General features: G+C 36.7%; 2 protein-coding genes and 2 long non-coding RNA genes across 11 annotated transcripts in view; 2 read left to right on the top strand and 2 right to left on the bottom strand.

The window, feature by feature from the left end:
• Positions 1 to 1,817: 1,817 nt before the first annotated feature.
• Positions 1,818 to 11,629, bottom strand: LOC116170283 (adenylate kinase isoenzyme 1). Of its 5 annotated transcripts, none has more exons than XM_031486566.1 (5): positions 11,568 to 11,629; positions 11,280 to 11,433; positions 7,181 to 7,312; positions 2,048 to 2,419; positions 1,818 to 1,995 (listed from the first exon to the last, which is right to left on the bottom strand). In XM_031486566.1, exons 2-5 carry the CDS (start codon positions 11,280 to 11,282, stop codon positions 1,924 to 1,926), a joined length of 579 nt encoding a protein of 192 aa, XP_031342426.1. In that variant the 5' UTR covers positions 11,283 to 11,433; positions 11,568 to 11,629; the 3' UTR covers positions 1,818 to 1,923. The 5 variants fall into 5 exon arrangements, with proteins under 5 accessions (XP_031342426.1, XP_031342428.1, XP_031342425.1 ...); XM_031486568.1 differs by lacking the exon at positions 11,568 to 11,629 and adding an exon at positions 10,708 to 10,866 and having other exon boundaries at positions 11,280 to 11,547; XM_031486565.1 differs by lacking the exon at positions 11,568 to 11,629 and adding an exon at positions 11,525 to 11,542.
• A 63-nt stretch (positions 11,630 to 11,692) lies between these two features.
• LOC116170285 lies at positions 11,693 to 16,304 on the top strand. The gene is made up of 2 exons (XR_004145205.1): positions 11,693 to 11,880; positions 13,295 to 16,304. It is a non-coding gene; the product is annotated as an uncharacterized LOC116170285 (long non-coding RNA).
• Positions 16,305 to 16,448: 144 nt separating this feature from the next.
• The window catches only part of LOC116170282 (adenylate kinase isoenzyme 5), a 35,501-nt gene continuing 30,634 nt past the window's right edge, over positions 16,449 to 21,315 (bottom strand). For 2 of the 4 annotated variants that reach the window (XM_031486560.1, XM_031486561.1), the window contains exons 6-7: positions 17,631 to 17,795; positions 16,451 to 17,579 (exon numbers count right to left, since the gene is read on the bottom strand). In XM_031486560.1, the coding sequence (XP_031342420.1) occupies positions 17,211 to 17,579; positions 17,631 to 17,795 (534 nt within the window). In that variant the 3' untranslated portion in view covers positions 16,451 to 17,210. Of the gene's footprint in view, positions 17,580 to 17,630; positions 17,796 to 21,315 lie in introns of all 4 variants that reach the window. The other 2 variants (XM_031486563.1, XM_031486559.1) reach the window with 2 other exon arrangements.
• On the top strand, positions 20,272 to 20,986 carry LOC116170284. The gene is made up of 3 exons (XR_004145204.1): positions 20,272 to 20,405; positions 20,453 to 20,676; positions 20,732 to 20,986. It is a non-coding gene; the product is annotated as an uncharacterized LOC116170284 (long non-coding RNA).

A 21,315-nucleotide genomic window follows, 5' to 3' on the forward strand; every position in this document is an offset into this window, starting at 1 on the left:
TACGCTATTTTAAGGGGATTAACTGGAAAGGTTAATGAAGCTTTAAAACATTCAAAATTGGTATAGTTTCAAAAGCAATTCAGAATATTCAGAAATTTCGGAACCTTCAGGCGGTTCTTCAGAATGCACAGAATCCCGTTAATCTTTAGAACCGTCAGAACATTCACATCTTTATTATCTCCTCAATAGTCAATCCCTTCATTATTTTTCTCTTTAGAAACTTCGGATCAATCAGAACCTACAACAATCTTTGATTCTCCATATCTCTAAGAATGTTGTCAATATCGAGAATCTTAAAAATCCATTCAACTTTGATAATCTTCATAGATCAGAAGCTTCGGTACCTTCACAATCTCTAGAATTTTTAAATCTTCAGATTCAGAAATTATCAGAAACTTTGACGACTTTGAGATTAATTTATGCTTTTTTTTTACCTAAAAGGCAGATGCCACTTTAAACCTTCTAATATAATATGGTACCTAAATGGAGAAACTCTAAAACTGCTTCATAAATAAATTCTCTCAGTTAAGCACTAGTACAACAAACAGGAAAAATGAATGCTCACTTTCTAATTAAAATTTTAAACTATTGGAATAATGTAGGCTGTGGGGGTTCTTTGTTTTTGAAAGTTTGATTTGATATCAACTGACTACAAAACCAAATGACAGTACTGTCAAAGAGTAAGTATTCTTTGGTACTTTGCTAAGGCGGGTTGACTACGTGTTGAAAGGTATGCATCTGACGATTTGAGCGTGACGTGGGGGAGTGGAATGGTCACAAAAGAAACATTAGCTAGACATTCTCGAGCGCGTTGGAATTTTTTATTTATTTCGAAGGAAATTATTCAACATACTTCCAGTATCACACGTAGGGTATATGTACCTACACTATCAATAGCGAGTTTGCGGATGTACATTTTACGTTTCAAAACTTGTTATATCTTATAAGGTAAAAAAGCTTAAGAATTATACCGTATAAAGACACTTTTATACCTTATGTTTATAAATAACGTAAACAAATCAAATTCCAGCAACAATAAATTTATCCGCAAGCGCGTTTCACTAAATTTCCCTTACGTTATATCATAAGAAAAAATGACCAACTAACGTAACGCAAAATACGTGTCCGCAAACTCGCTAATATCTCACGCGCTCAAGTATTTTTATGTGGCTATTTTTCATACATTACCCCCCTCCCCAACGGTGGATAGATGTACATCATTTAACTTTTTTTTCCATCTAATCTAAAAAGTTCAATAGGTTCCCTACTATTATACCCTGTGTTATTTTCACACCGCAAGTCTCTTCGAATTACTATTTTTCGACACCACTTATGACGCAAATCTTTTTTCACCAATCAAATTACTTCACCGGTCTAATTAAAATCATTGACAGCTATGAATTAAGTACATTTTAACTAAGTTTCCGTATGTTCAACGGAATCCCACACAACGCAATAACCATAACCAGATAACAGGGAATGCGGGATAGATAAAAAATTTCCTGTAACCTTAGACAATCAGCCATATCTCCCGACTCCTAGGAGACACAACCAGTCAATGCAATTAGAAAGTCAGGTACTTAAAACCACTTGCCCACTATATATACAAAATCGAAAAAAGTGGAAATACCGTTATAATACTCCAATCAAATTTGAAAGTTTTCAAAATTATTCAAATGCTAAGCCTTTCTGTGATTCGCTGTTGATTTATACCAGGTAAAAATGAAAAATATATATTTATTTAATAGATACTTTATTGCTACCTACATACTTCTGATCGTGATAGTACTCGTACTTTAAAAATTTAATTCAAAAAATATGGTTCAAAAATGTGTAATGCACAGAAAGATAACGTAATAAGCTGTGATAAATTTAATAAGGCATCTTTAATTAGAACACTTCAAGATTTCATGCGACTTGCATTTACTTGAAAATCGGATCTAAGTGAAGTTCAATTTGCTTGAACACCACCTCAGGTGCAGGTTCCGAGTCGATCTAAACAGAAAGTCTTAGTTTGTATCTCTCATTGTTAGAATAATACACGTACCCTTTTGGTTTTGCTTTCATATGCAGCGAGGACTGCATCGTTATGTGTATGGAAAGTGTGCAGGCGCTTTTTAATGGTTTCCTCATTGTCGTCGGCCCTGCCAGAAGTTAAAGCACGTCCCAACAGTCTTTTAACTAAGGTGTCATCTGCGGCGTCGATGTATAGTACTATCGTAACAGCTCCAATTTGCTGCTCGAATAGTTCTCCCTGTTCCTTTTCGCGGGGATAACCGTCGATTAAAAATCCTTTTGCGGATGCTGCATTCGACATGATGGCCTCTTTCAGTAGGTCAAGTACAATCTGCCTTGAAACCAATTCTCCTCGTTCCATTACGGCGGATAGTTCTTTTCCTCGTGCAGATCCGCTGCTCACCTAAGATAAGAAGTACGCAACATTAGTACTAAGTAGTAAGAATTTGTATAAATATTTTCAAAATTCCACCTTCTACCTTCTAATTTTAACGATTTTGTACATGCGAATATAAATCAAAAGTTTTTGAAAATCTGAAAATTAACTTTAGTGGACATTCCTAGGGACATTCTGTATGCTTGGTCCCATATCGCGGATCTCCGCGTCTCTCTAATAATATACTCAGGTGCAATGAAACGTTTCCACCTATTAGTCTGTAGTTAATTCATGAAGTATATATTTAACTCTATTTAACCAAAAATGTAGTAAGGAAGCTATGCTCTTTCACTGTACCAACCGCAAGAATTGATTTCACGGCCTACTGCATTTTTTGCGACACTATTTCCAATTGTTTTTTGAAAACATTTGCCTGGTATGATCCTTCTTGGTATTCTAATGAAAAGTCTCACAGCAGGAACGGAGTTTCGCAAGAGTTACTTACAAAGAGCGATTGGAAGGTTTGTACGAAACATATCTATGGGCGATGACAAAGAGCAAATGAAACGTCTGGATGAGACACATCTATTGGTAACGTCAAAAGTTTGAGTGCGAATATACCGAAAATTGAGTGTCAAAAGATATTGTTCAAATTAGTTATATCAATAGTGGTGTAGCAATGATCAAACTATTGTCCAAATAACACGCATTAAGCATGGGCTTTTCATTTAAAATCCTTTACCGCGCTCAATGTGTAAATTTCGTCGGGGTCTGAAAAATGCGCTCCTCTGCATGAGAGTTGTGGACAATTTGCAGTTTGCACTTATTTATTTCTTCTTGTTAAGCTTGATTTCTTCTTCTTCTTATGATGGTTCTAGTGCCGAAGATTTTGCAAAAGCTGTAGCCTTCGTGGAAGATGGTCGAAGTTTGTGATGTATTGCTAGAGTTCTTCGTTGCGCGCATACAGAAGTTCGAAATTGGGTGCAAAGGTTTAGAAAAACTGGTAGGAATACACGAAGGTCGCTAATCTGGTAAGAAACGGAAAACAACAGCTGCTAATGATCGTTTTCGAACACCGCACCTCTACGTCTGCTGAAGGAAGAATGATTCGCAGAGCTGGGTTTGACTGTTTGTAGACCAGCTCATGGACCAGAATTGCTATCGCGTCATCGACCAGGCGGGTGGACAACGAATGTCGAGAAAGCCAGGTAAAAGCTATATTGATTGTACGTTTGTTCCACGAGTAAGTCATAATGGGGGCTAAATCATGGTGTGGTCTGACATTTCATGTGATGCCGGTACGAAACTTGTCTTTGTTAAAGAAGGGTCTTTAACCGCACATCGATACATTAACGATATCCTGAAAGATTATGTTGTTCTATTTGCCCCATTTATTAAAGAAAATTGCATACTAATGCATGATCATGCAAAACCCCATGTTGCAATAACTGTAAATCAATATTTGGATGGAATAAACGTGGTTTAGCTTAAATTTCTAAAGAATTTCTATGAAATTTACGGGATCTGACGATGTACGAGTGATGGGCTTTCGAACAGAGGCAACTGAACATGTTTTTATTCCGAATGATATCTCTCATAGTTTTTCCCATCGCCCACCTCAACATTCTCATGTCAGCCACCCCTTTTTGTGGGCCTTCTTTATTGGCCAGATTTCACTGTTATAAATCATGGCTGGCCGCACTGCAGATTTAAACACCCTTACAATACCTTTCCTAATCCTTCTGTCACGCAGTACTTCCGTCATCTTTTTCCAATTCATTCACCATGCTTGAATTATGTGGTTAATTTCCGTGTCCAGTTTTCCCTTGTCAGTAACGGGTTGAGGTAGTTCTAACCAATCTCTGTTACAGTAGGTTCATGCTCCAAACCACATGTACTCCGATTTTATTCTAGTAATCCTGAGTCCTCCATCCTCGATTGCCTTCCTCCATCTTTCCAGATTTTTCTCCACTGTTTCTCTTTGATCGAGCACTAAATCATCTGCAAACGGGGCTGACCACGACTTCCCCCCGTCCGCACGTCCATTATTATATTAAATAAATTGGTTGATGTACTCAAACTCCCACAGGAAACATATCCTTCAAAGACTTGATCTTACTCTGGTTGTGTGCTTCATTATACATGTCTTTCACCAGCCGCACGTACTTTACTGGCACTCCCTTAACTCTCATACACCTCCACATTTCATCCCTAGGCACCGTGTCGTAAGCTTTCTCCAGATCTATAAAGACTAGGTGTAGTTTTTTTTTTGCTTTTCTCCGTACTTCTCAAGCAGCTGCCTCAAGCCGCACAGTGCATCTGATGTACCGGCATGAAGCCGAACTGTTCCTCCGATTTTGATGCTTCCATTCGTAATCTCCTCTCCATTACTTGTTACCAAACCTTCAAAATATGCAATACCAGTTTTATTCCTCTATAATTCTTACAATCCTGGATCTATCCGTTTTCTTCGTACAGTGGTATTGAGCATTTCTGCTTCATTAAACAAATCCAATAGAAGATCTACACAATCCGCACCCAGATCATTCAATGCCTCTTCTAGTATTCTATCAGAGCCTGACTGTGTTGCTTTTTATTGTCATTAACGCCTCTGCGATTTCCTCACGGTCCTCGTTTGTATTTCCTTCCCCTTCATCAATTCTTTCACGATTTTTATGCAATAATTTACTTAAGCAGTCACACCACCTGTTCCTGATGTTATCCTCACTTCTGAGTACGACTCCCTCACAATCTTTCACTTACCTCGCGCTAGTAAAGTCCTTTGAGGATCATTCACTTGCTCTCCTTCCAATTACCGCGCAAGTGCTAACGGCAGTAAACATTGTGAGAAAGATCGTAGAACCGGGGGGTCTCCTTAACCCTCAGCCAGGAAAGATAGATTCAATGTTTCTTTCCCTACAAATACCATAAGATCCTCGTATATTGGAGGGGGGGGGGGGGATTCTAGTTTTAGCGTTAGCTTTAACATTAGTGTTTACTTACATATTCGTGAAGGCAAAGGTCAATATTTACAACATTAGGTAGGTATTGCTTTTTTTAGCGCATTTTAAAAGAATTTAAAAAAAATGTGCTATTGTTTGCGTTTTGTCCGTCCGGCCGTCCCTCCGTCCGGACCCACTTCTGCCATTTCGAACTACTTCTAGGGGAATGGTTGTAGGAGACATTTTGAAACTAGCACAATTGTACATGCAATCAAATAATTGTCGCAGATAGGTACATACATACTTTACTCTCATTACATTCTCATCATTGCCAAAATCAACCACCTGACATGTTTGTGATTTCGTCAGTTCATCTTGTTAGTGTCATTCATGCACCTACGAAAAATGTTGTCACACTACATGTGACACTATATGCAAAAGTCGTTCAAAGTCCAACAGCACAAATTTAGACACCATGCCGCATTGATTATTCGCAGCCTCCAATATTTTATTTGTCAACTTCTTGTGAGGGTGGCAGATATAACGTAGCATTTTTAGCGCATTTTTGCAAAAAATTTTTTTTGTAAAAAGTAGCTTTTAATCTCACTTTGGCTGGCTGGCTGGTCGGCTGGCTGGCTGCCTGGCTGGCAGTAAATGCGCGCCCGTAGAAAAACGCTTGTAAAAAGACAAGGAGTGTACATGTAACTATCGGGGCCGTGTAATTAAGAACGTTAGGGATGGGGCTACAAGATTTGGAGTCGACGACATCTGGACGCCATCCCCGAGCGTATTATACTAACCTGGAGATTTTTCAGTTTTTATCTATCTTCTTCTACAGTTTTTCTCCGATTGTTTTCAAATTGGTGTCGTCGGGAAGATCTTGTCAACGCGCACAACTCCTGCGTGGCGGAATTTTGTTTTTTTTTCCTAGGGGCGAAATAAACCACCTTTTGCGCGGCGCGCTTCGAGGGGTAGTCGACTTTGGGCGCCCAAAAGTTTCTTACAGCGCGAATCGCGGTCTCTCTTTCTCGTGTCACTAATAGAAGGTCGAGCTATGTGAAGTACCCAAAAGTTGAATACGATTTTATGCCGGGATTTTAGCGAAATCTACCAAAATGTGAATTACGAATGAACGGGACGTCGGAACTGTGTATCGACAAAGGGAATGTGGTAACCCCCGACGAGATCTTACTGATGGTGGAGTCGAAACGGGTGATCAGAAGTGGGTGTCGACAAAGGGAATATGGTAACCCCCAAAGGATTTTACTGATGGTGGAGTCAAAACTTCAAACGCGAATTGCAAGTGCACGGTAAGTGAGAAAATGGTACCGACAAAGTGAACGTGGTAGCTTTCGGCAAGATCTTATTGATGGTGGAGTCAATATTGGCTAATAAAACACTGATCTGCCACACAAAAATGCGCTGAAGTCCCTTCGATCTCACACGAGGACTTTGATCATTTTTTAGGATTCCTAGGGAGTTTAGTTAACATGAAAGCCTATGTGTCTTGGTGTAGGTGTGGTAGGTATTGTACAACCCAATTGTTTTAAGATACAAAATAATATTTACCTCTAATACCTACGTTTTGTTGCACAAGTAAAACCGTGGAAATCAATTACTTTACGATGCGTTACAAATACAAGATAGAGCATACAAATCGATAATGTTACTATGGGCGACAATTCATGACATCGCTTGTGCCATGTGTGCACGTTGTAGTTTTTCATTTATGAATGGATCCTAATCAATTCTACATTAAGATAAGTGCGCTCACATGCAACTAGATTTCAGTCTGAACTATATGGCAAAACATTGTAAATTGGACACAAATAAACACTATACCTACCTCATTTCGTAATAAATCCCCCGATGACAAATGTACAAGACCATATTTTGCAACCATTTTGTCACACATGGTGCCTTTTCCAGAGCCAGGACCTCCAAGGACCCATATGATCGGAACGGAAATGTTAGCCGCCTAAATGGAAAATAAATCTTATAAATAAATCAATCTTAATTAAACAACAAAGCAATCAGCGTCAACATTACATAACAAACTTACCATCCTAATTAAAAGGTGCTCAAAGATCAAATCGAGTAGATCAATACCAGTAGGTTAGCCGGTCAAGTGTACTACTAAAATAATCTTGTGGCGTAGCTCAGTAGGTAGCTGCCAAACACTACTAAACTATTGACTAAGTCCCCCGTAGATAAGACAGTATTTTTAATATTATTAATGCAAAATTTGAGCAGGTCTATTTTTGAGATAACGATCTGGCAAGCTACACCTTACATAATAGTTTCTATTTTCATAAATCCTTTGTTTTCCTAAAATTGCGAACTGGGAAAATTGAATTTGAAACCCTACCTATTTAATATTAATTGCTCTTTGGGTTGAAATTGAAATGTAATGAAAGTAAGTAGTGTATCCAAGCGCTCTAGACAAAAAAGTACATGTTGTCATTGCTGTCACGCTACGTTACAAATCGACGCTACCTAACGAAGTATATCAATTACACAATACTTTGGCAATGTAGGTAGCAAGCGTAACTAACGTTTAGTGCAAATGAATGAATGAAATTGGCGGGCAATTTATCATCATTGATCCTTGAATGAAAATAGAATGGAAATATGAAATCCATAGTTCTAATTATTTAATGTGCCAATACAGAAGTTAGTAATGATGGATGAACACCTGGTTACTCCAAATCTCTTCCCTTACGGAATGTCAAGGAATACAGGTGCATCAGAATGTTTTCTGATATCGATCACGTCGCAATGTTTCCCTTCATCCACATGTCCTCCTGAGTCCTGACCGCCCCTCACTCGGTTGTAGATTGTTTAGTACATAGGTACACTAAATATAAGGTTTTGTCGTTCCTAAACGTTGAATTAATTGGGACCAAGAGAGTCTTCCGTTTATTTATATTCCATAATTTGGTATAACTAGTGTTTCTAAATTAAGGTGGTATTTATGTTTAATATTGTACTGCCCCCATCACCAAATAAATAAATAGATAAATAAAAAATAAAAAAAGAGGAGGAGAGAGGGGGAGAACATCTATGGACATCTAATTATTTTTATGTACAGTTATTGGACCAAAATTCAGTTTTTGTTGTGTACAGTGTTGTTACCTCTTTTCACTAATTAGATTTATCTATTTATGGGAATGCCTCTCCTCTAGTTTTGAACATTCGGTTCTGGTTTTCTGAATATTTTTGCCTGCATAGGGTGGCACGTGAAGCATAATTGTTTAAACCCTCGTTTAAACCGATTAGGACCCAAAAGCACTCATAAATATTAAGTTTAGTCACCAACTTTTCACGTTTCTACTTCCTTCCATCGTATGGATAACTTTATTTTCCAAATTCTTTTGGGCATATTGATATACCGTATCTACTATTCATTTGTAATAGTTGATCGCTTTAAGCTTTCAAGATTTTATGTAGTACCTATTTACTAAATGGCCGGTATAGGAAATCTTATACGTGTACCGCTTCATAACTAAGGAGAACCAACTAATATTCCAGAAAATAAAGCACGTTAAGATAAGAAACGAGAAGATGAAAGTCGAAACGTTACAGTGTTGCCGGTTCTAAAAACCGTCGCTACGGAAGTTAAGAGGGACACTCTGCTATGCCTTCACATGCATAAAAAACAGTGTGAACGCGTGGGTTGCGTTGGGGTCGTTTCGTATTTGGGATTCGGCGAGTACTTAAGTCAAAATTTGGTGGGGGAGCGGCATTCTTATCAAACCTTCGAAGAGAATCTATGCAGGTCGAGTGCTGCATTTTTCGCTCGCGTATTGAATTTTTAGTGAAACCTTCGGGGTAACGTAAGGGCGGAAAATTGTAGATCGCGTAAAACCGGGCCTTCAATGCGAATTATGTGAGTGACACGACGTGCAACCGAAGATTTTCGACGAATTTATTGTAGTGAGTACTTACATTCACTGGGAGTTACCGGCCTTTTGAACAAGATAAATAATAACAGGCTGTTTTTATTCAAAAAAACTTCGTCGTGTAGCGAAAACTAATGGACGACGGATTTATGTTCAATTGGAAATACATTGTGAATAAGTTACTTTCCTAATACGTATATTTACGGGTCATTGCACGACACTTTATCAGCCTGTAACGGGATTTCCCCGTACAGAAACTTAAAAGAATGCGTAAACTACATTTAGGTATACATATAACCTTGACCGTACGAATGCCTATATTTTAGCATTGGAAGTTTTATTTGTATCATTTGTTATGCTCGAATTGGGATATGATAACCGTGAGGAAGCTAAAAGATCATACGCAGAATCTGCGCTAGTTGTCGTATGCAGCCGGACCGTGCGATACCAAACGAATCGTCTTCGTGGAAATACTTGGAAGAACGAAGACCAAACTGAAAACCAAATATCATCTCTATAGAGCGGTAGCAGCGCCCGACGAAAGTTCCAGCAGCATTTTTGATTTATAGAACGAAATACTTATGAATTTCCACAACAAAAAACAGTTCCTCTATTCCGTGACCGGTCCGTGCAAACCCTGCCTGGGAAGCCAACTCCATCCGCACATTGAATCAACGAGAAGTCACGCCTATATTTCGGTTGGTCCGTGTACGTAATTACATCACAGTTTTGGGGGAGGATCCAGATCACTTCACATTGAACTATCCATGAAAGCGCATTGAAAGCTCGTAGTGATTAATCAATCGAGGTATTTATAAACAATTGCCTGCGTCGTAGCTCGCCTCGTTGTAGAATTGACTCCTACCGGAATCTTGCTCCATTGTCGTATTTGTCATTTATAAATATAAATATCGTCAGTACTTAGAGCTCTGTGGTATAACTTTATACAGTGAATTTTTTTAATGTATACATTTGTGCTATGTATACTCAAAATACTTTAAATGACAAATAAGTGCTTTCTCAACCTACCGAAGTGCGCGAGTGCAGTACACTATAACCTCGGTAACAAGTCAGAACACACTAGACTTAAAAAAAGACTTCCGCAAGATGTGCTATTAGGTATCTTAGGATAACGTCCTTGTTACCTAGTTAATTTAGTTACGTATCTAAGGCTACAACTAATTAATAACTAACATCTAAACTATGAATAACATGTAATATGTTGAACTAGTTAGAATTATTAAAAAAAAGACAATCTGCGTCCGCTATGGAAACAGTAACTTGATTTTTTAATTTTAAATTAGGGTTAGCTATTAGTCTTTATTTTTATTATTGGCATCAAATTGTGATTTACCCCATTTATTAAAAGGTAGAGTTCTCTTACAGCAAATGCGATATACTTTAAGAAAAATATATAAGAACCAAATCAACCATTTCATAAACGTTATCTAGATATTATTTATTCATTTACCCTTATCCTTGAGGCTAGAGGAGGGTTATTAACCGCCGAGCAGCCGAGGCATATTTATATAATTACGCAACAAGAACCACGCCCAACTAGAAGAAGTAGGAGAACAGGTAATTTTGTAACATCCGTTACAGGTCGCACCTGTCACTTTGCTAAATGTCTCTGTAACAGATTGACAATAATCAAAAGTTATATAAGAAAATGAATATGAAATTTTATATTAAAATACAATTTCGGGTAAAATAATACAAAACTCATCAGTAAAATGAAATTAGTTAAATCGGAAAAAGTACTCGGCCCCACAGGGGACCTGAAGCAAACGAGTCAAATGAAGTTTCGTCGCTTATTTGAAAAACTGAGCTCTCTGAGTGTTTTGACAAATAGTGTCAAAGAATGACCACATATATTCAGAGTATGGAGAACGTATTAGCTTAGCCTCAATCTACTCGTACTAATAAGTAGAGGAAACGTGCGGTTTAAAAGTGGGCAATAATTTTGCGCTATGGCTAAGTGTTAATTGAAGCTATTTACTTACACAGTTAACATTCAAATTAATTGGAAACACAAAAACTTACCATTATTAAACTTTATTAAAATCAGTTCCTTTTGTATAACAAAATTAATTAATCACCGCTGCTCTACACGTAGAGTAGCTACAACAACCACTAGCAGGATGTAAATAATGAGGCTTGATTACACTGTTACGTCACATTTCACATGAGGACGTATCTGTAATATGAATAGCGTGATTGCTTTCCTAGTTTTAATGAGGAATAAATATCAGTCATAATGTTTGGAAGTGCGCCCTAGTTTCTTGTACCTGACAAATAAGTACTATTTTATTGTTTAATTTTTAAACCTACTATGGACATGCTAATTCTGGTACGTGGTACTATGCCTGCAACTATTGTGCAATTTACTGAATGCATATAATATGTAAGTAAATTTTAAGTAAGTAGATGTACAGAAAGGTTAATTGTGCTATAAAATAAAGTATAAAATATAAATGGCTATTTTTTGAAACGTTAAATATTTATTATATAGCTACTTAAGTTTAACTAGAGTATTATGTAACTAATTCCATTTTTTATTAAAACTAGCGCGACTCCTCTTGCGAAGTTACGTTTTATTTACTAGGTTTAAAAATTATTAGATGGGTACGTGAGGTGACAAACGGTAAAAATGACATTGCTTTTTTATTTTTTGTTGTGCAATTTTTAGCATTTATGGCATAAATTTTAGATGATATCAAGGTGTTCATTTGGTATTTTTTGACAAAATTTGTATATAAATGAAGATTTTGCTCTACCAAGACCTGCCTCATGAAATCAAACCGATTTTTTATAACTTAGATTGAAGTAAAAAGCGGAGAATTCGTTGGTTATAATGACATTTTTTCCATTTCCGGTTTGGTCAGAAGTACCTAACTCCATATTTTTAAATTGAACACCCTGTATAGTTTTTATTTTTAAATACAGAATAAAAACCACGCTAAAAGGTACTAGGAACAATGTCTTTATCTTTAATGGCAAAATAATTGTTTAAAAAAATTAAATAATTAGGTCATTATTATTTTAATTAAATATTAGAACAAAATGATAACCTATTTAATACTTTACTTAAAAGCGATACATAACGATATTGTTGCTAGTATTTTTGTAACGGTTTGTTATTGTGTATTCAAAAATAAAAAATATACAGTGTTAAACAAATGTGCGGGCTATTTTCGTCCAAACCGCAAAAAACGTTAGACTAAGCCCATAAAACTCAACCACAAGCTGTCAGTCCCGATTTAAAATTTCACATCCTCGTTATATCCAACACCCAGGCCTTTACAAATTTTCTTCTTAAGATTAGTTCGATTAAACTTTTCCAAACCTAACCCTTTATACCAAGGTTTAGAAATCGTGCCTACCCCTTTCTGACTCCTTTGTACTTTGTACTAGCAATGTTCAAAATACCCTTAATTTTATCACCATTAAAAAATATTTTTTTGTTATTAATTGCCAGAAACTTTTTCACACGGAAGTTATTATTAAATGAAAAACAATTAAATTCCCAAGAAATGGACTTCTTGTCAATAGCACTTTAGGTAAAGACATATACATGATTATGAACTATTTGCAATAATCAATTTACACAAATTGGCGCCCTTCAGTAAACACACTCAAAATTATCAATTATTAAATTATAGTAATGAAAGAAAATTTCCGAGAGTGGAAATTACCGACAATTACCGTCCTTGATGGACGGTTTTGCTGCATAATGAAACAAACTGCTTGTCAGATATCGACTAGATCGAAGATTGAGAAACGATTGCTGCTTTAAAATCGCCTTGTAATTGATGACTCCGCGGAAAATTTTGAAGATAACGAGTCGGTGGGGCTGTTTTAGTGTAGAAATTTGGTCACTTCGTGCAACTTTTTTATTATCGCAAAATTTAGTGAATACAGTCAAAATTTCACTTATCATCCTACTGATTTTATTTACAAAAAGGGAAAGTTTAGGTTAGTTTTTAATTAATGCAAAAATGTTACTTTACAAATATGATTATTCTTCGTTCAAAACCAAATAATTGTTCTTTTTTCAGTGCGTTGTAATGGCAAGAATGTTTATGCCGCGTCGCACTTTATAGGATCAACGTCGGATTAAGTTCTTTAATTCGATCACGTTACTCAAGACCCGGATTTCTTCTTAGATTTGAAATACTGTGTCATTGTTACAACTATTTTCTAAATAGGACATAAATTTCGCTAAACTGTGTTAAGCACTTTTCACACCAAGATGAAACTTTTATTGCCATGTCTCAACGTTATATTTTGTGCGCTTCTACAAAACACTGACTTTCTTTACAAACTTTGAGCTTCGGTAACTTTCAGAAATTACTATTCCTGTTCAAAACGGATTAACTTTTTGAACAGGGACCTTAAAACAGTCGCTGCTAATCCAACGTGAATAATCGGTGTTCACCCTAACGATCAAAATGCACATCTTTTTTATTATAGGGATCAACTGGTCGCATTTAATGCTAAAACGCAAATGCTTCTAATTATATATTAGATAAGTAGATACGTACACTCACCTTTTTTGCACCGCATATACAGTCTGGACATTCCATTTTTTAGTTACGAACGTATGCCATTACAATTACTTCAAATTTGTGCTCATATACCTGCTTGACAGGGGACGTTCACAGCTGACATCTTTGTGTCAGTTGGATTTGTTCAGAATGGAGTAGCAATTAGTCAGTAACACCGATAATAAGGGGTGTGCGTTTAGGGAAAACATGGTATTTTCCATGAATTGAAGTACAATATCAACACGGTTTAAGCTTTGTAGATTTGACTAAGTAGGTACTCACCTTTACTCCACATTGATGTTTACAAGATGCCATAGTCTTGGTGCTAATGTAACAGGCAGGTAACCAGCTTAATTTATTTGCCCATTTCTACTTATTTAGTACGATCAAGTTTGAAATTGTGGAAAATAAAATGTCAAATAAACAATCGCATTTAGGAAGGGATTTTGACAAGCGGTTGTCATCTGAACTACTTTGTCTTTGAAGTAAATGAGCAAATATGGCTTAGCATAGTAACTAAACTGAGGATGAAGATGGTTAATTCCTTGAAGATATAATGAAAGGAGTGTGTGTAAAGTCATAAAAAGGATTCTTCCAGTTGCCCTTTTAGGATTCTCGTGGCTATGCGCTACAACCGATATCCTTCAGTATCATCAAAGACTATCCGGAGGAGGATAGTCTTTGGTATCATTAAGGGTGCCCGTACACGCGCTGGATTTTGCTGTCGGACCGACCACATAATTTTCGTCACTTTCCGGTGAACTGAAATCCCCATATGAAACACTGTACCATACCATGATACAATAAATATATTTTATTTATATCATGGTACCATACGTACTCCGTACCGATCTCCGCCGAATGATCGTGTCAGCTACTGCCGTGGACCTCTACGATCGCAGCGAAAGGAGGTAACAATGGACTCTACGTTTGACACAGATACATTTATTGACCTCAACTACCAGTGCGGTTCATATGACCGCAAGTCAACCACAAAAATGTTGTTGGAGCAACCACGAGGCCGAGATAACCAAAATGCGGGTCTACTATTTGCTAAAAGGGGACGCTGTCCCGAGATTTGCGTTGGGTCCGTTACGCAAAGCGCGCGTCTTCAAGGGGTAGCCGATTTAAAACGCCCAAAAGTTACCTTCCGCTGCGAATTTTGTCACACGGTTTCTTAAATGAATCACGGTCTCTCTTTCTTGCTATGAGGAGTTCCCCAAAAATGGAGTAATATTTTGTGGAGGGATATTATCAAAATCCACTAAAATAAACCATTTATATGACCGGGGGCGTCAGAAGTGGATAATAGAATACTGATTTGCCACACATTTTTTTATTATCCATTCTAATTTCTTCTCGCACAGGGCTTTTACTGCATTTAATAATCAGTACTTATTAAATGGTAGCTGGGGCTGAAATTACATTGAAAATTCATTTGAACTATCGACCGAAGAAGATATTGAAATGTAGAACAGCCCTTAACACTCAGTGATCATTTACAAGGTTCTCACATTATTCTTAATATAGTTAAATTCGTCGGTTTATTTACATACATATACGGAAAAGGTATAACATGCACTAAAATAATAATTTTGGGTACGTTAATGAAAGTGAAGCAATTCTGGTAATTTCTTGATTTGGGAAGTTTCCTTTAGCACACACGCCAAATTTTAAAAATAAAACACAACATTTTATATCGTGTTATTTCCGTATGATAGAATAGAACGCCTTGCACGAAATGAAATCAAATGAATACTTGAATTCCTTCCATATTACTCATTTAGATTTCGGTCTAGAGAACAGCTATAGCTTGGTGGGTACTATGTTAATCAGGAGTAATGAGAAATGACTCAATATCCCCTACTAATAAATGATGTGGAAACGTTAGCAAACACACTGAGTGTGACTACTTGACGGTGATTCCCGGGTATATTTTTAAGCTTTGAAGGTTCAGTTAGTGCCCATCATAATACATACAAATATATGCTTTATTATGCAGTATATGAACATACATACACACCAAATGCATATATGCATTACTTCTCATTTTTGTTTATTTTATAATTATTGTAGTTGATAAAAGTATTAGATATTGTTGATTAATTGGCAAAACCACATAATATAGTATCAAATAAAGTTATCGTATTCGCTAGATTTATTATAATAAATTTTACTTCAGAAAATTGTGTTGCATATTTGTTTTGGTCCTATACATGTGTCTGAGCTCATAAACCCGTTATTTTGATAACGCCTATAATAAAACATTTTGAAATATCTCGCCTTCTAGGAAAATCGTTGGAAGAGCCTATACTTTAGCGTTTCAAAAATTACTTAGTACGGTGCCGAACAATGTAATTGTGTAAGCAAAGTGTAAAAAAGCTTCAATTAAATATGCAAGTAAATAAAATCAATGAAAATGTACTTTGCGGCGTCTGCGTACTCATGCGAAATACTCAAAAAGAAGGAAAGTTAACCAAAAAATTACATAAATAGATAGAAATCACCACGCACCTTGTCTTCCATATCTCCCAATTGCCACTAACTTGTTTTGCACTCTACTGTTCGTCTTGACCGTGTCATTTTAGGTCGATCGATAAAGGGTTGGATTGAAAGTGTGTCATCTTGTTCAGATTTCAGCACAAATGCAACAAGATGCTTTTGTTTCTTTATTATTCTAAATCGTATTACAATGTTACCTACATAATAGAAGTGAACATAATAATAATAATAATAATACACATTAAGACTAACCTACTACAACTTAATATTAGCTTTTTTAAGTGGTGCATATTGTCTTACTTAGCTAGCATGAATATAAGTATAAAAATATTTTATTCAAACTGGCAACAAGAATATGGTTTGTACTTGCAAAAACTGCGGGAAATTCAAAAAAATTAAAATTACTTGGGTATCAAAGGAATGGCTATTTTCCCTAAATGTAAATCTTGCTACTAGTATTGGAGTTTCAATTTCCGTAGCAGTTTGTGCAAGAGCTCTTACAAACAAAGAAAGGAATGTTAACATCATAAAAAAAAGATGTCAAATTTAGGCACTTGTTCTATTATATTATAGCTTACACCTAACGTGTAACATTCAATGTTACAGTGCGGTACTTACAAGATACCTACGACTAGAGTGCATATTCTTTAATTTTTTGAGAACCACTAACCTAATCGTGCAAATTCTGTCCAGCAGAAAGTGACCGATGTACATAGGTTACCAATAATACTTGTTAGCAATAAACAACATTTATAAATATATTTATTCTATCGGTAAGTGTAAAAATTCTTATACTAAAAATACTGGTTTAGTACGTTACCCTCATAACCTCAAAAATACCACAAGGCACGTGTTTTTTCTAAGACAACTAAACTGTTTGGTATATTATCACATTTCTACGATCACATGTATTTATATGCAGTTTTTAAATATGATTTATTTCACTGTACATTTGCCTAATGTTTTCGCGTCTTTGATTGTCTAGGTCGGCATAATCAGGTTTTCCAACAGGTGTCACTCTGATTGGTTTGTGTCCATTGGCCATGTGACTAACACCGTTTGATATACCGTTGACCATGGCATGTGCACCGTGCGCCAGTCCATTTCCAACCTGATGCACCTTTTTGCTTATCGTTTCTATTGGGTTAGAGGGTATTCTTTCCGGAACGCCGTTGGGCAAATGTCCGTTCGCGGCGTGCGCGTCACTCCCGTTTTGCGTCAGATACTCGACGTTTTGGTCGACCACACTTTTGAAGTCTTGTCTAACTGGGTTCGAATCCGTGTCCCCATCGACCTGTAAGTGAGATCGCTTGCTAAACTATAAAGCGAGAATGGGCGCACTTACGATTGTTAGGCGACCGATGTTATCCATTGCCTTCAGCATGGGTAGTGATGATTGTCGGAAGATTTCCAATCTTCGTCGGAATGCTGTGACGCTGTCGTCCAGTCTTCCTCGTCCTAATTGCAACTTGGAGCAGTCTAATAAGATGACGGTTGGCCGTTGTTTGAACTGTAAATATATCAATTGCTTTCAAACGCGTGAAACGGCGGGTGGAGGTACTGAAAATCATTCTATAAATTAAGAGGTCATATTCCTTTTCAAAAACTGTCAACGTGTACCAATTATGATGTTCAAAAAGTTATATAAGTAACAATTGTCTAGTTGCCTTTTTGTGGGTTAGAAGATCGCACCTAAGATCTTGTGTCGGTTTTAAAATAAAAGTTGTTTTCGCTAAGCATGAGGGTCAATGACCATCTAGCAATCAGCAACACAAGAAAATGTTAAATGTTACATTCGTTTGGCATAACTCGACAGACCGTAGCGTTGGAACAGTGTAGGTTGTAACAGGCTGGTCGCTTTAGCCATTTTTTGGAAAGGGGTGGCTTGTTTTCGACTTTATATCTTGGTAAGGGTAGGGTACACGTCATGTACAATCTCATAGTGAACCAAAGCGGAGTGACTTTTGGAAATAAAGAGCGATAGCATAGTGGGCATTTTTCGATAAGAATGCAGGTTTTTCAGAGAAATGTTGTTTAGACCGTGTGTGTGGAGATTTTGTAGGAGACATGGGGTTCCACTCTGAAATAGTACGCACGTATATTTTGGTGTGAGAACGTTAATAATTTGCATCTAAACTCGCGAACAGTTACTCACTATCTCAGGTGTGGGTGGCTGTCGAAAAACGTTTAATCAAGTCGCCAAAAAGTGTTACCGGTTGTTATTTTAAGGAGAAATTTGCATCCAAGAACATTGCAGCTATCGCGTAATCACAAACGTGCCGCTAAGAAAGGCTTCGTGAATAAATTGTGACAAAACGTCGAGTTACTTACAGGCACGGGTTTACATTGAATTTGTAAGTTCGCCGAATTTGCAGAAATGCCATTCATTTACGATTAGTAAAAAATTTACACGAGGGAACATTTTCGAATTGGAGACACGCGCGCGTAGAAACGGAAATTAATTGTACTTAATTTAAGTCTGGTCTGGTTCGTTGGGTTTTGAAATACTTATGGACATTTTTGAAGGGTATTGACAACTAAGTTAACGTTACGAGGGTGGTACTAAAAGTCAACGGTACCATTGCAGCGGTCTATTTCCATATTCTTGAGTAGAACTGTATTTTCCGAGGATCAATTGTAACATGAAGTCCACGTCAGTTAATTTAAGTTATTTAAAACTTTTTTTGTTTAAGGTAATTTTGACATTCCTGAAGAAATCGACCAATCAGAAACATTTGTATTAAAAGATACTGTATTGCATTTTATTAATTGATAAGAATTAGATCCACACAATCGATTTTTATTGTATAGTAGCCCCATGATGCTAAATGTGGATTTACTCGACGGAAGCCATCACGCGTTCCCGGTTTTTTTTTTATTCTTGATTTGTATTTACAGGTAGTAACCATTTTATTCTTTCTTGTACTAGCTATTAATAATTGAATTTCTTGCTACAATTTGATATTATTTACATTTTGCCGATTTTGCATAAATTACGATATCTGAATCATGGCGTGCTCCATGCCTTTGTTTTGAGTACCGTCAGATGAATCGTGTTTGTTATACTGTACAGATGATTATGCCATTATTTTGTTTAATTAAGTATTTATTTCTGTATTCACGAGGAGTTGATTATTAGTGCGATGTTGCTCTGTCCGATTGATCCGTAACTATTCCGTGAGGGACGTACCTAATACAGTTTGATTGTTCGCTGTATCTGTTACTTTCTGATTCGTGGTGCGCTGCAATTCTTGTGCGTTAGCTATACGAAGGGGGGCTCTCTTATTTGATGTTTCGATGTTTGTGTGTGCGAGTGGTTCATTCTGTCTCCGTGGAGTTGGTACCTAATACAGTTCGATCTTTCGCTGTATCTGTTGCCTACTCGTCTCGTGCGGATTGCAGTTCTTAGCATCTTAGCAATGCGAGTAAGAGCCCTCTCATTAACATTTCCACTATTTAAAATATGTTCTGCTTGAGCGATAATCGATTTTCACATGAATACTTGCTATTGGCCATTGGCATTCTCACATGTAATTTTCGTGTTAAATAAAATTATGTTAACGGAAGGCTGGAAGTAGAGCCACGTCATTTTGATGTTTCCTATGTACATGCAATTTATTATTTTACGAGTTCTGTTATCTCAATTGATCGTACAGGTATTTTGATGTGTTTTTGTACTGAATTGATTTATCATGTTTTCCACTGCATTTTTGACTCTTGTGTATTTTGTTTTTATGAACTTGTTTAATTGCATTTGTTTTGATTATCTGATTTTTATCATACCATTTGAGATGTTTTATTTATGTGTATTTTCTCATGCATTTTATTGCTGTAGGTGATTTATTTCATGTATTTGTGTGGCCTATGCCAGGGTTTTAGTCCCGTAGAAGGTTTCCCTGGCATGATCTTGTTGTGCGCGTAATATATTTATTTGTTCTTGTCATTCCTTACGCACAAAAGTTCTGTCTTTTATTTAATTCCCTTCCCGATTATGCCTCACGTCCCAACAAATACAAGAACCGATTACACAACGTAGTCGTTCATTCGTGCCACCCATATCGAGCCAACTGCCATCCAAATTGAAAAGTGCAGCGAAACTACCATCGTTTCGACTTGAAAGGTAGGTGGCTCTACTTGTAGTCAACGTTTTCAGTGTCGGTTTGATAGACCTCTACAAGTGTCAAATAATGATTGAAGAAAAGATGAGAGAATATAAGTAGTATTAGCCAGAAGACCGTCGACCAATCAGAAGCCTTTGGCAGGCTACGCTTTACACATTCACGAATACTAGTGTACGGCGGCTCTGCATTAGCCACATCGTCGCGTCTTGAAGTTGCACCATAGACACTTTTGCCAGACAAATCGACATCTTGAGTAGACCCAGGCTGCAGGTACTTTATCGTTTATATTTTTCGTGCTGTTAATTACGAGTGCGTTTGTTTATAGACAATAATAATCATTACCTTGAGAGGTTCCACTCTGTCTATACAACTTACGATGATGCACACATTTTTGAGAGCTGACAACTTTGCAATTTTTGGAAGGAGAAAATGGTCTGTGCCGTCTCGGAGAGACCAACACTTGCTATGTAACGGCATTTTAATTCCAACTTTCGTCACGAAAGTATCGTTCCCTCTACGTTTGCTGTTATTTTTGTGTTATTTATTGTAGGTTTGCATTTCTTTATAATTTATCTGTATTCCGTAAACAAAATTATATGTTTTTTTTTTAGTTTTAAATCTCTCATTTGAAATTGACTTGATCACGGGTACGTAAAGTTCCGTTAGCTTTTATTTGAAATCGCGTTCATTTTTGGTGTAAATGTTTGCTCAATTTATGTTTATGTTTCGATTACATGGTCTTGGCCCCAAAGTAAACTTATATATTTGGGCATTCATTTAAATCAGCGAATAAAAATGATTGTCTTTTATTAAACCCATCCTTTTTTTAGTAAAATAGCGCCGCAACTGAAGAAAAGAACCGTTACATTTTAACGACGCAACGTAAGGACTGCTGATTTGTCTTTTGAC

Source organism: Photinus pyralis, unplaced genomic scaffold, assembly GCF_008802855.1.
Source record: "Photinus pyralis isolate 1611_PpyrPB1 unplaced genomic scaffold, Ppyr1.3 Ppyr1.4_LG5, whole genome shotgun sequence".
In the NCBI taxonomy this organism is placed as follows: domain Eukaryota; kingdom Metazoa; phylum Arthropoda; class Insecta; order Coleoptera; family Lampyridae; genus Photinus; species Photinus pyralis.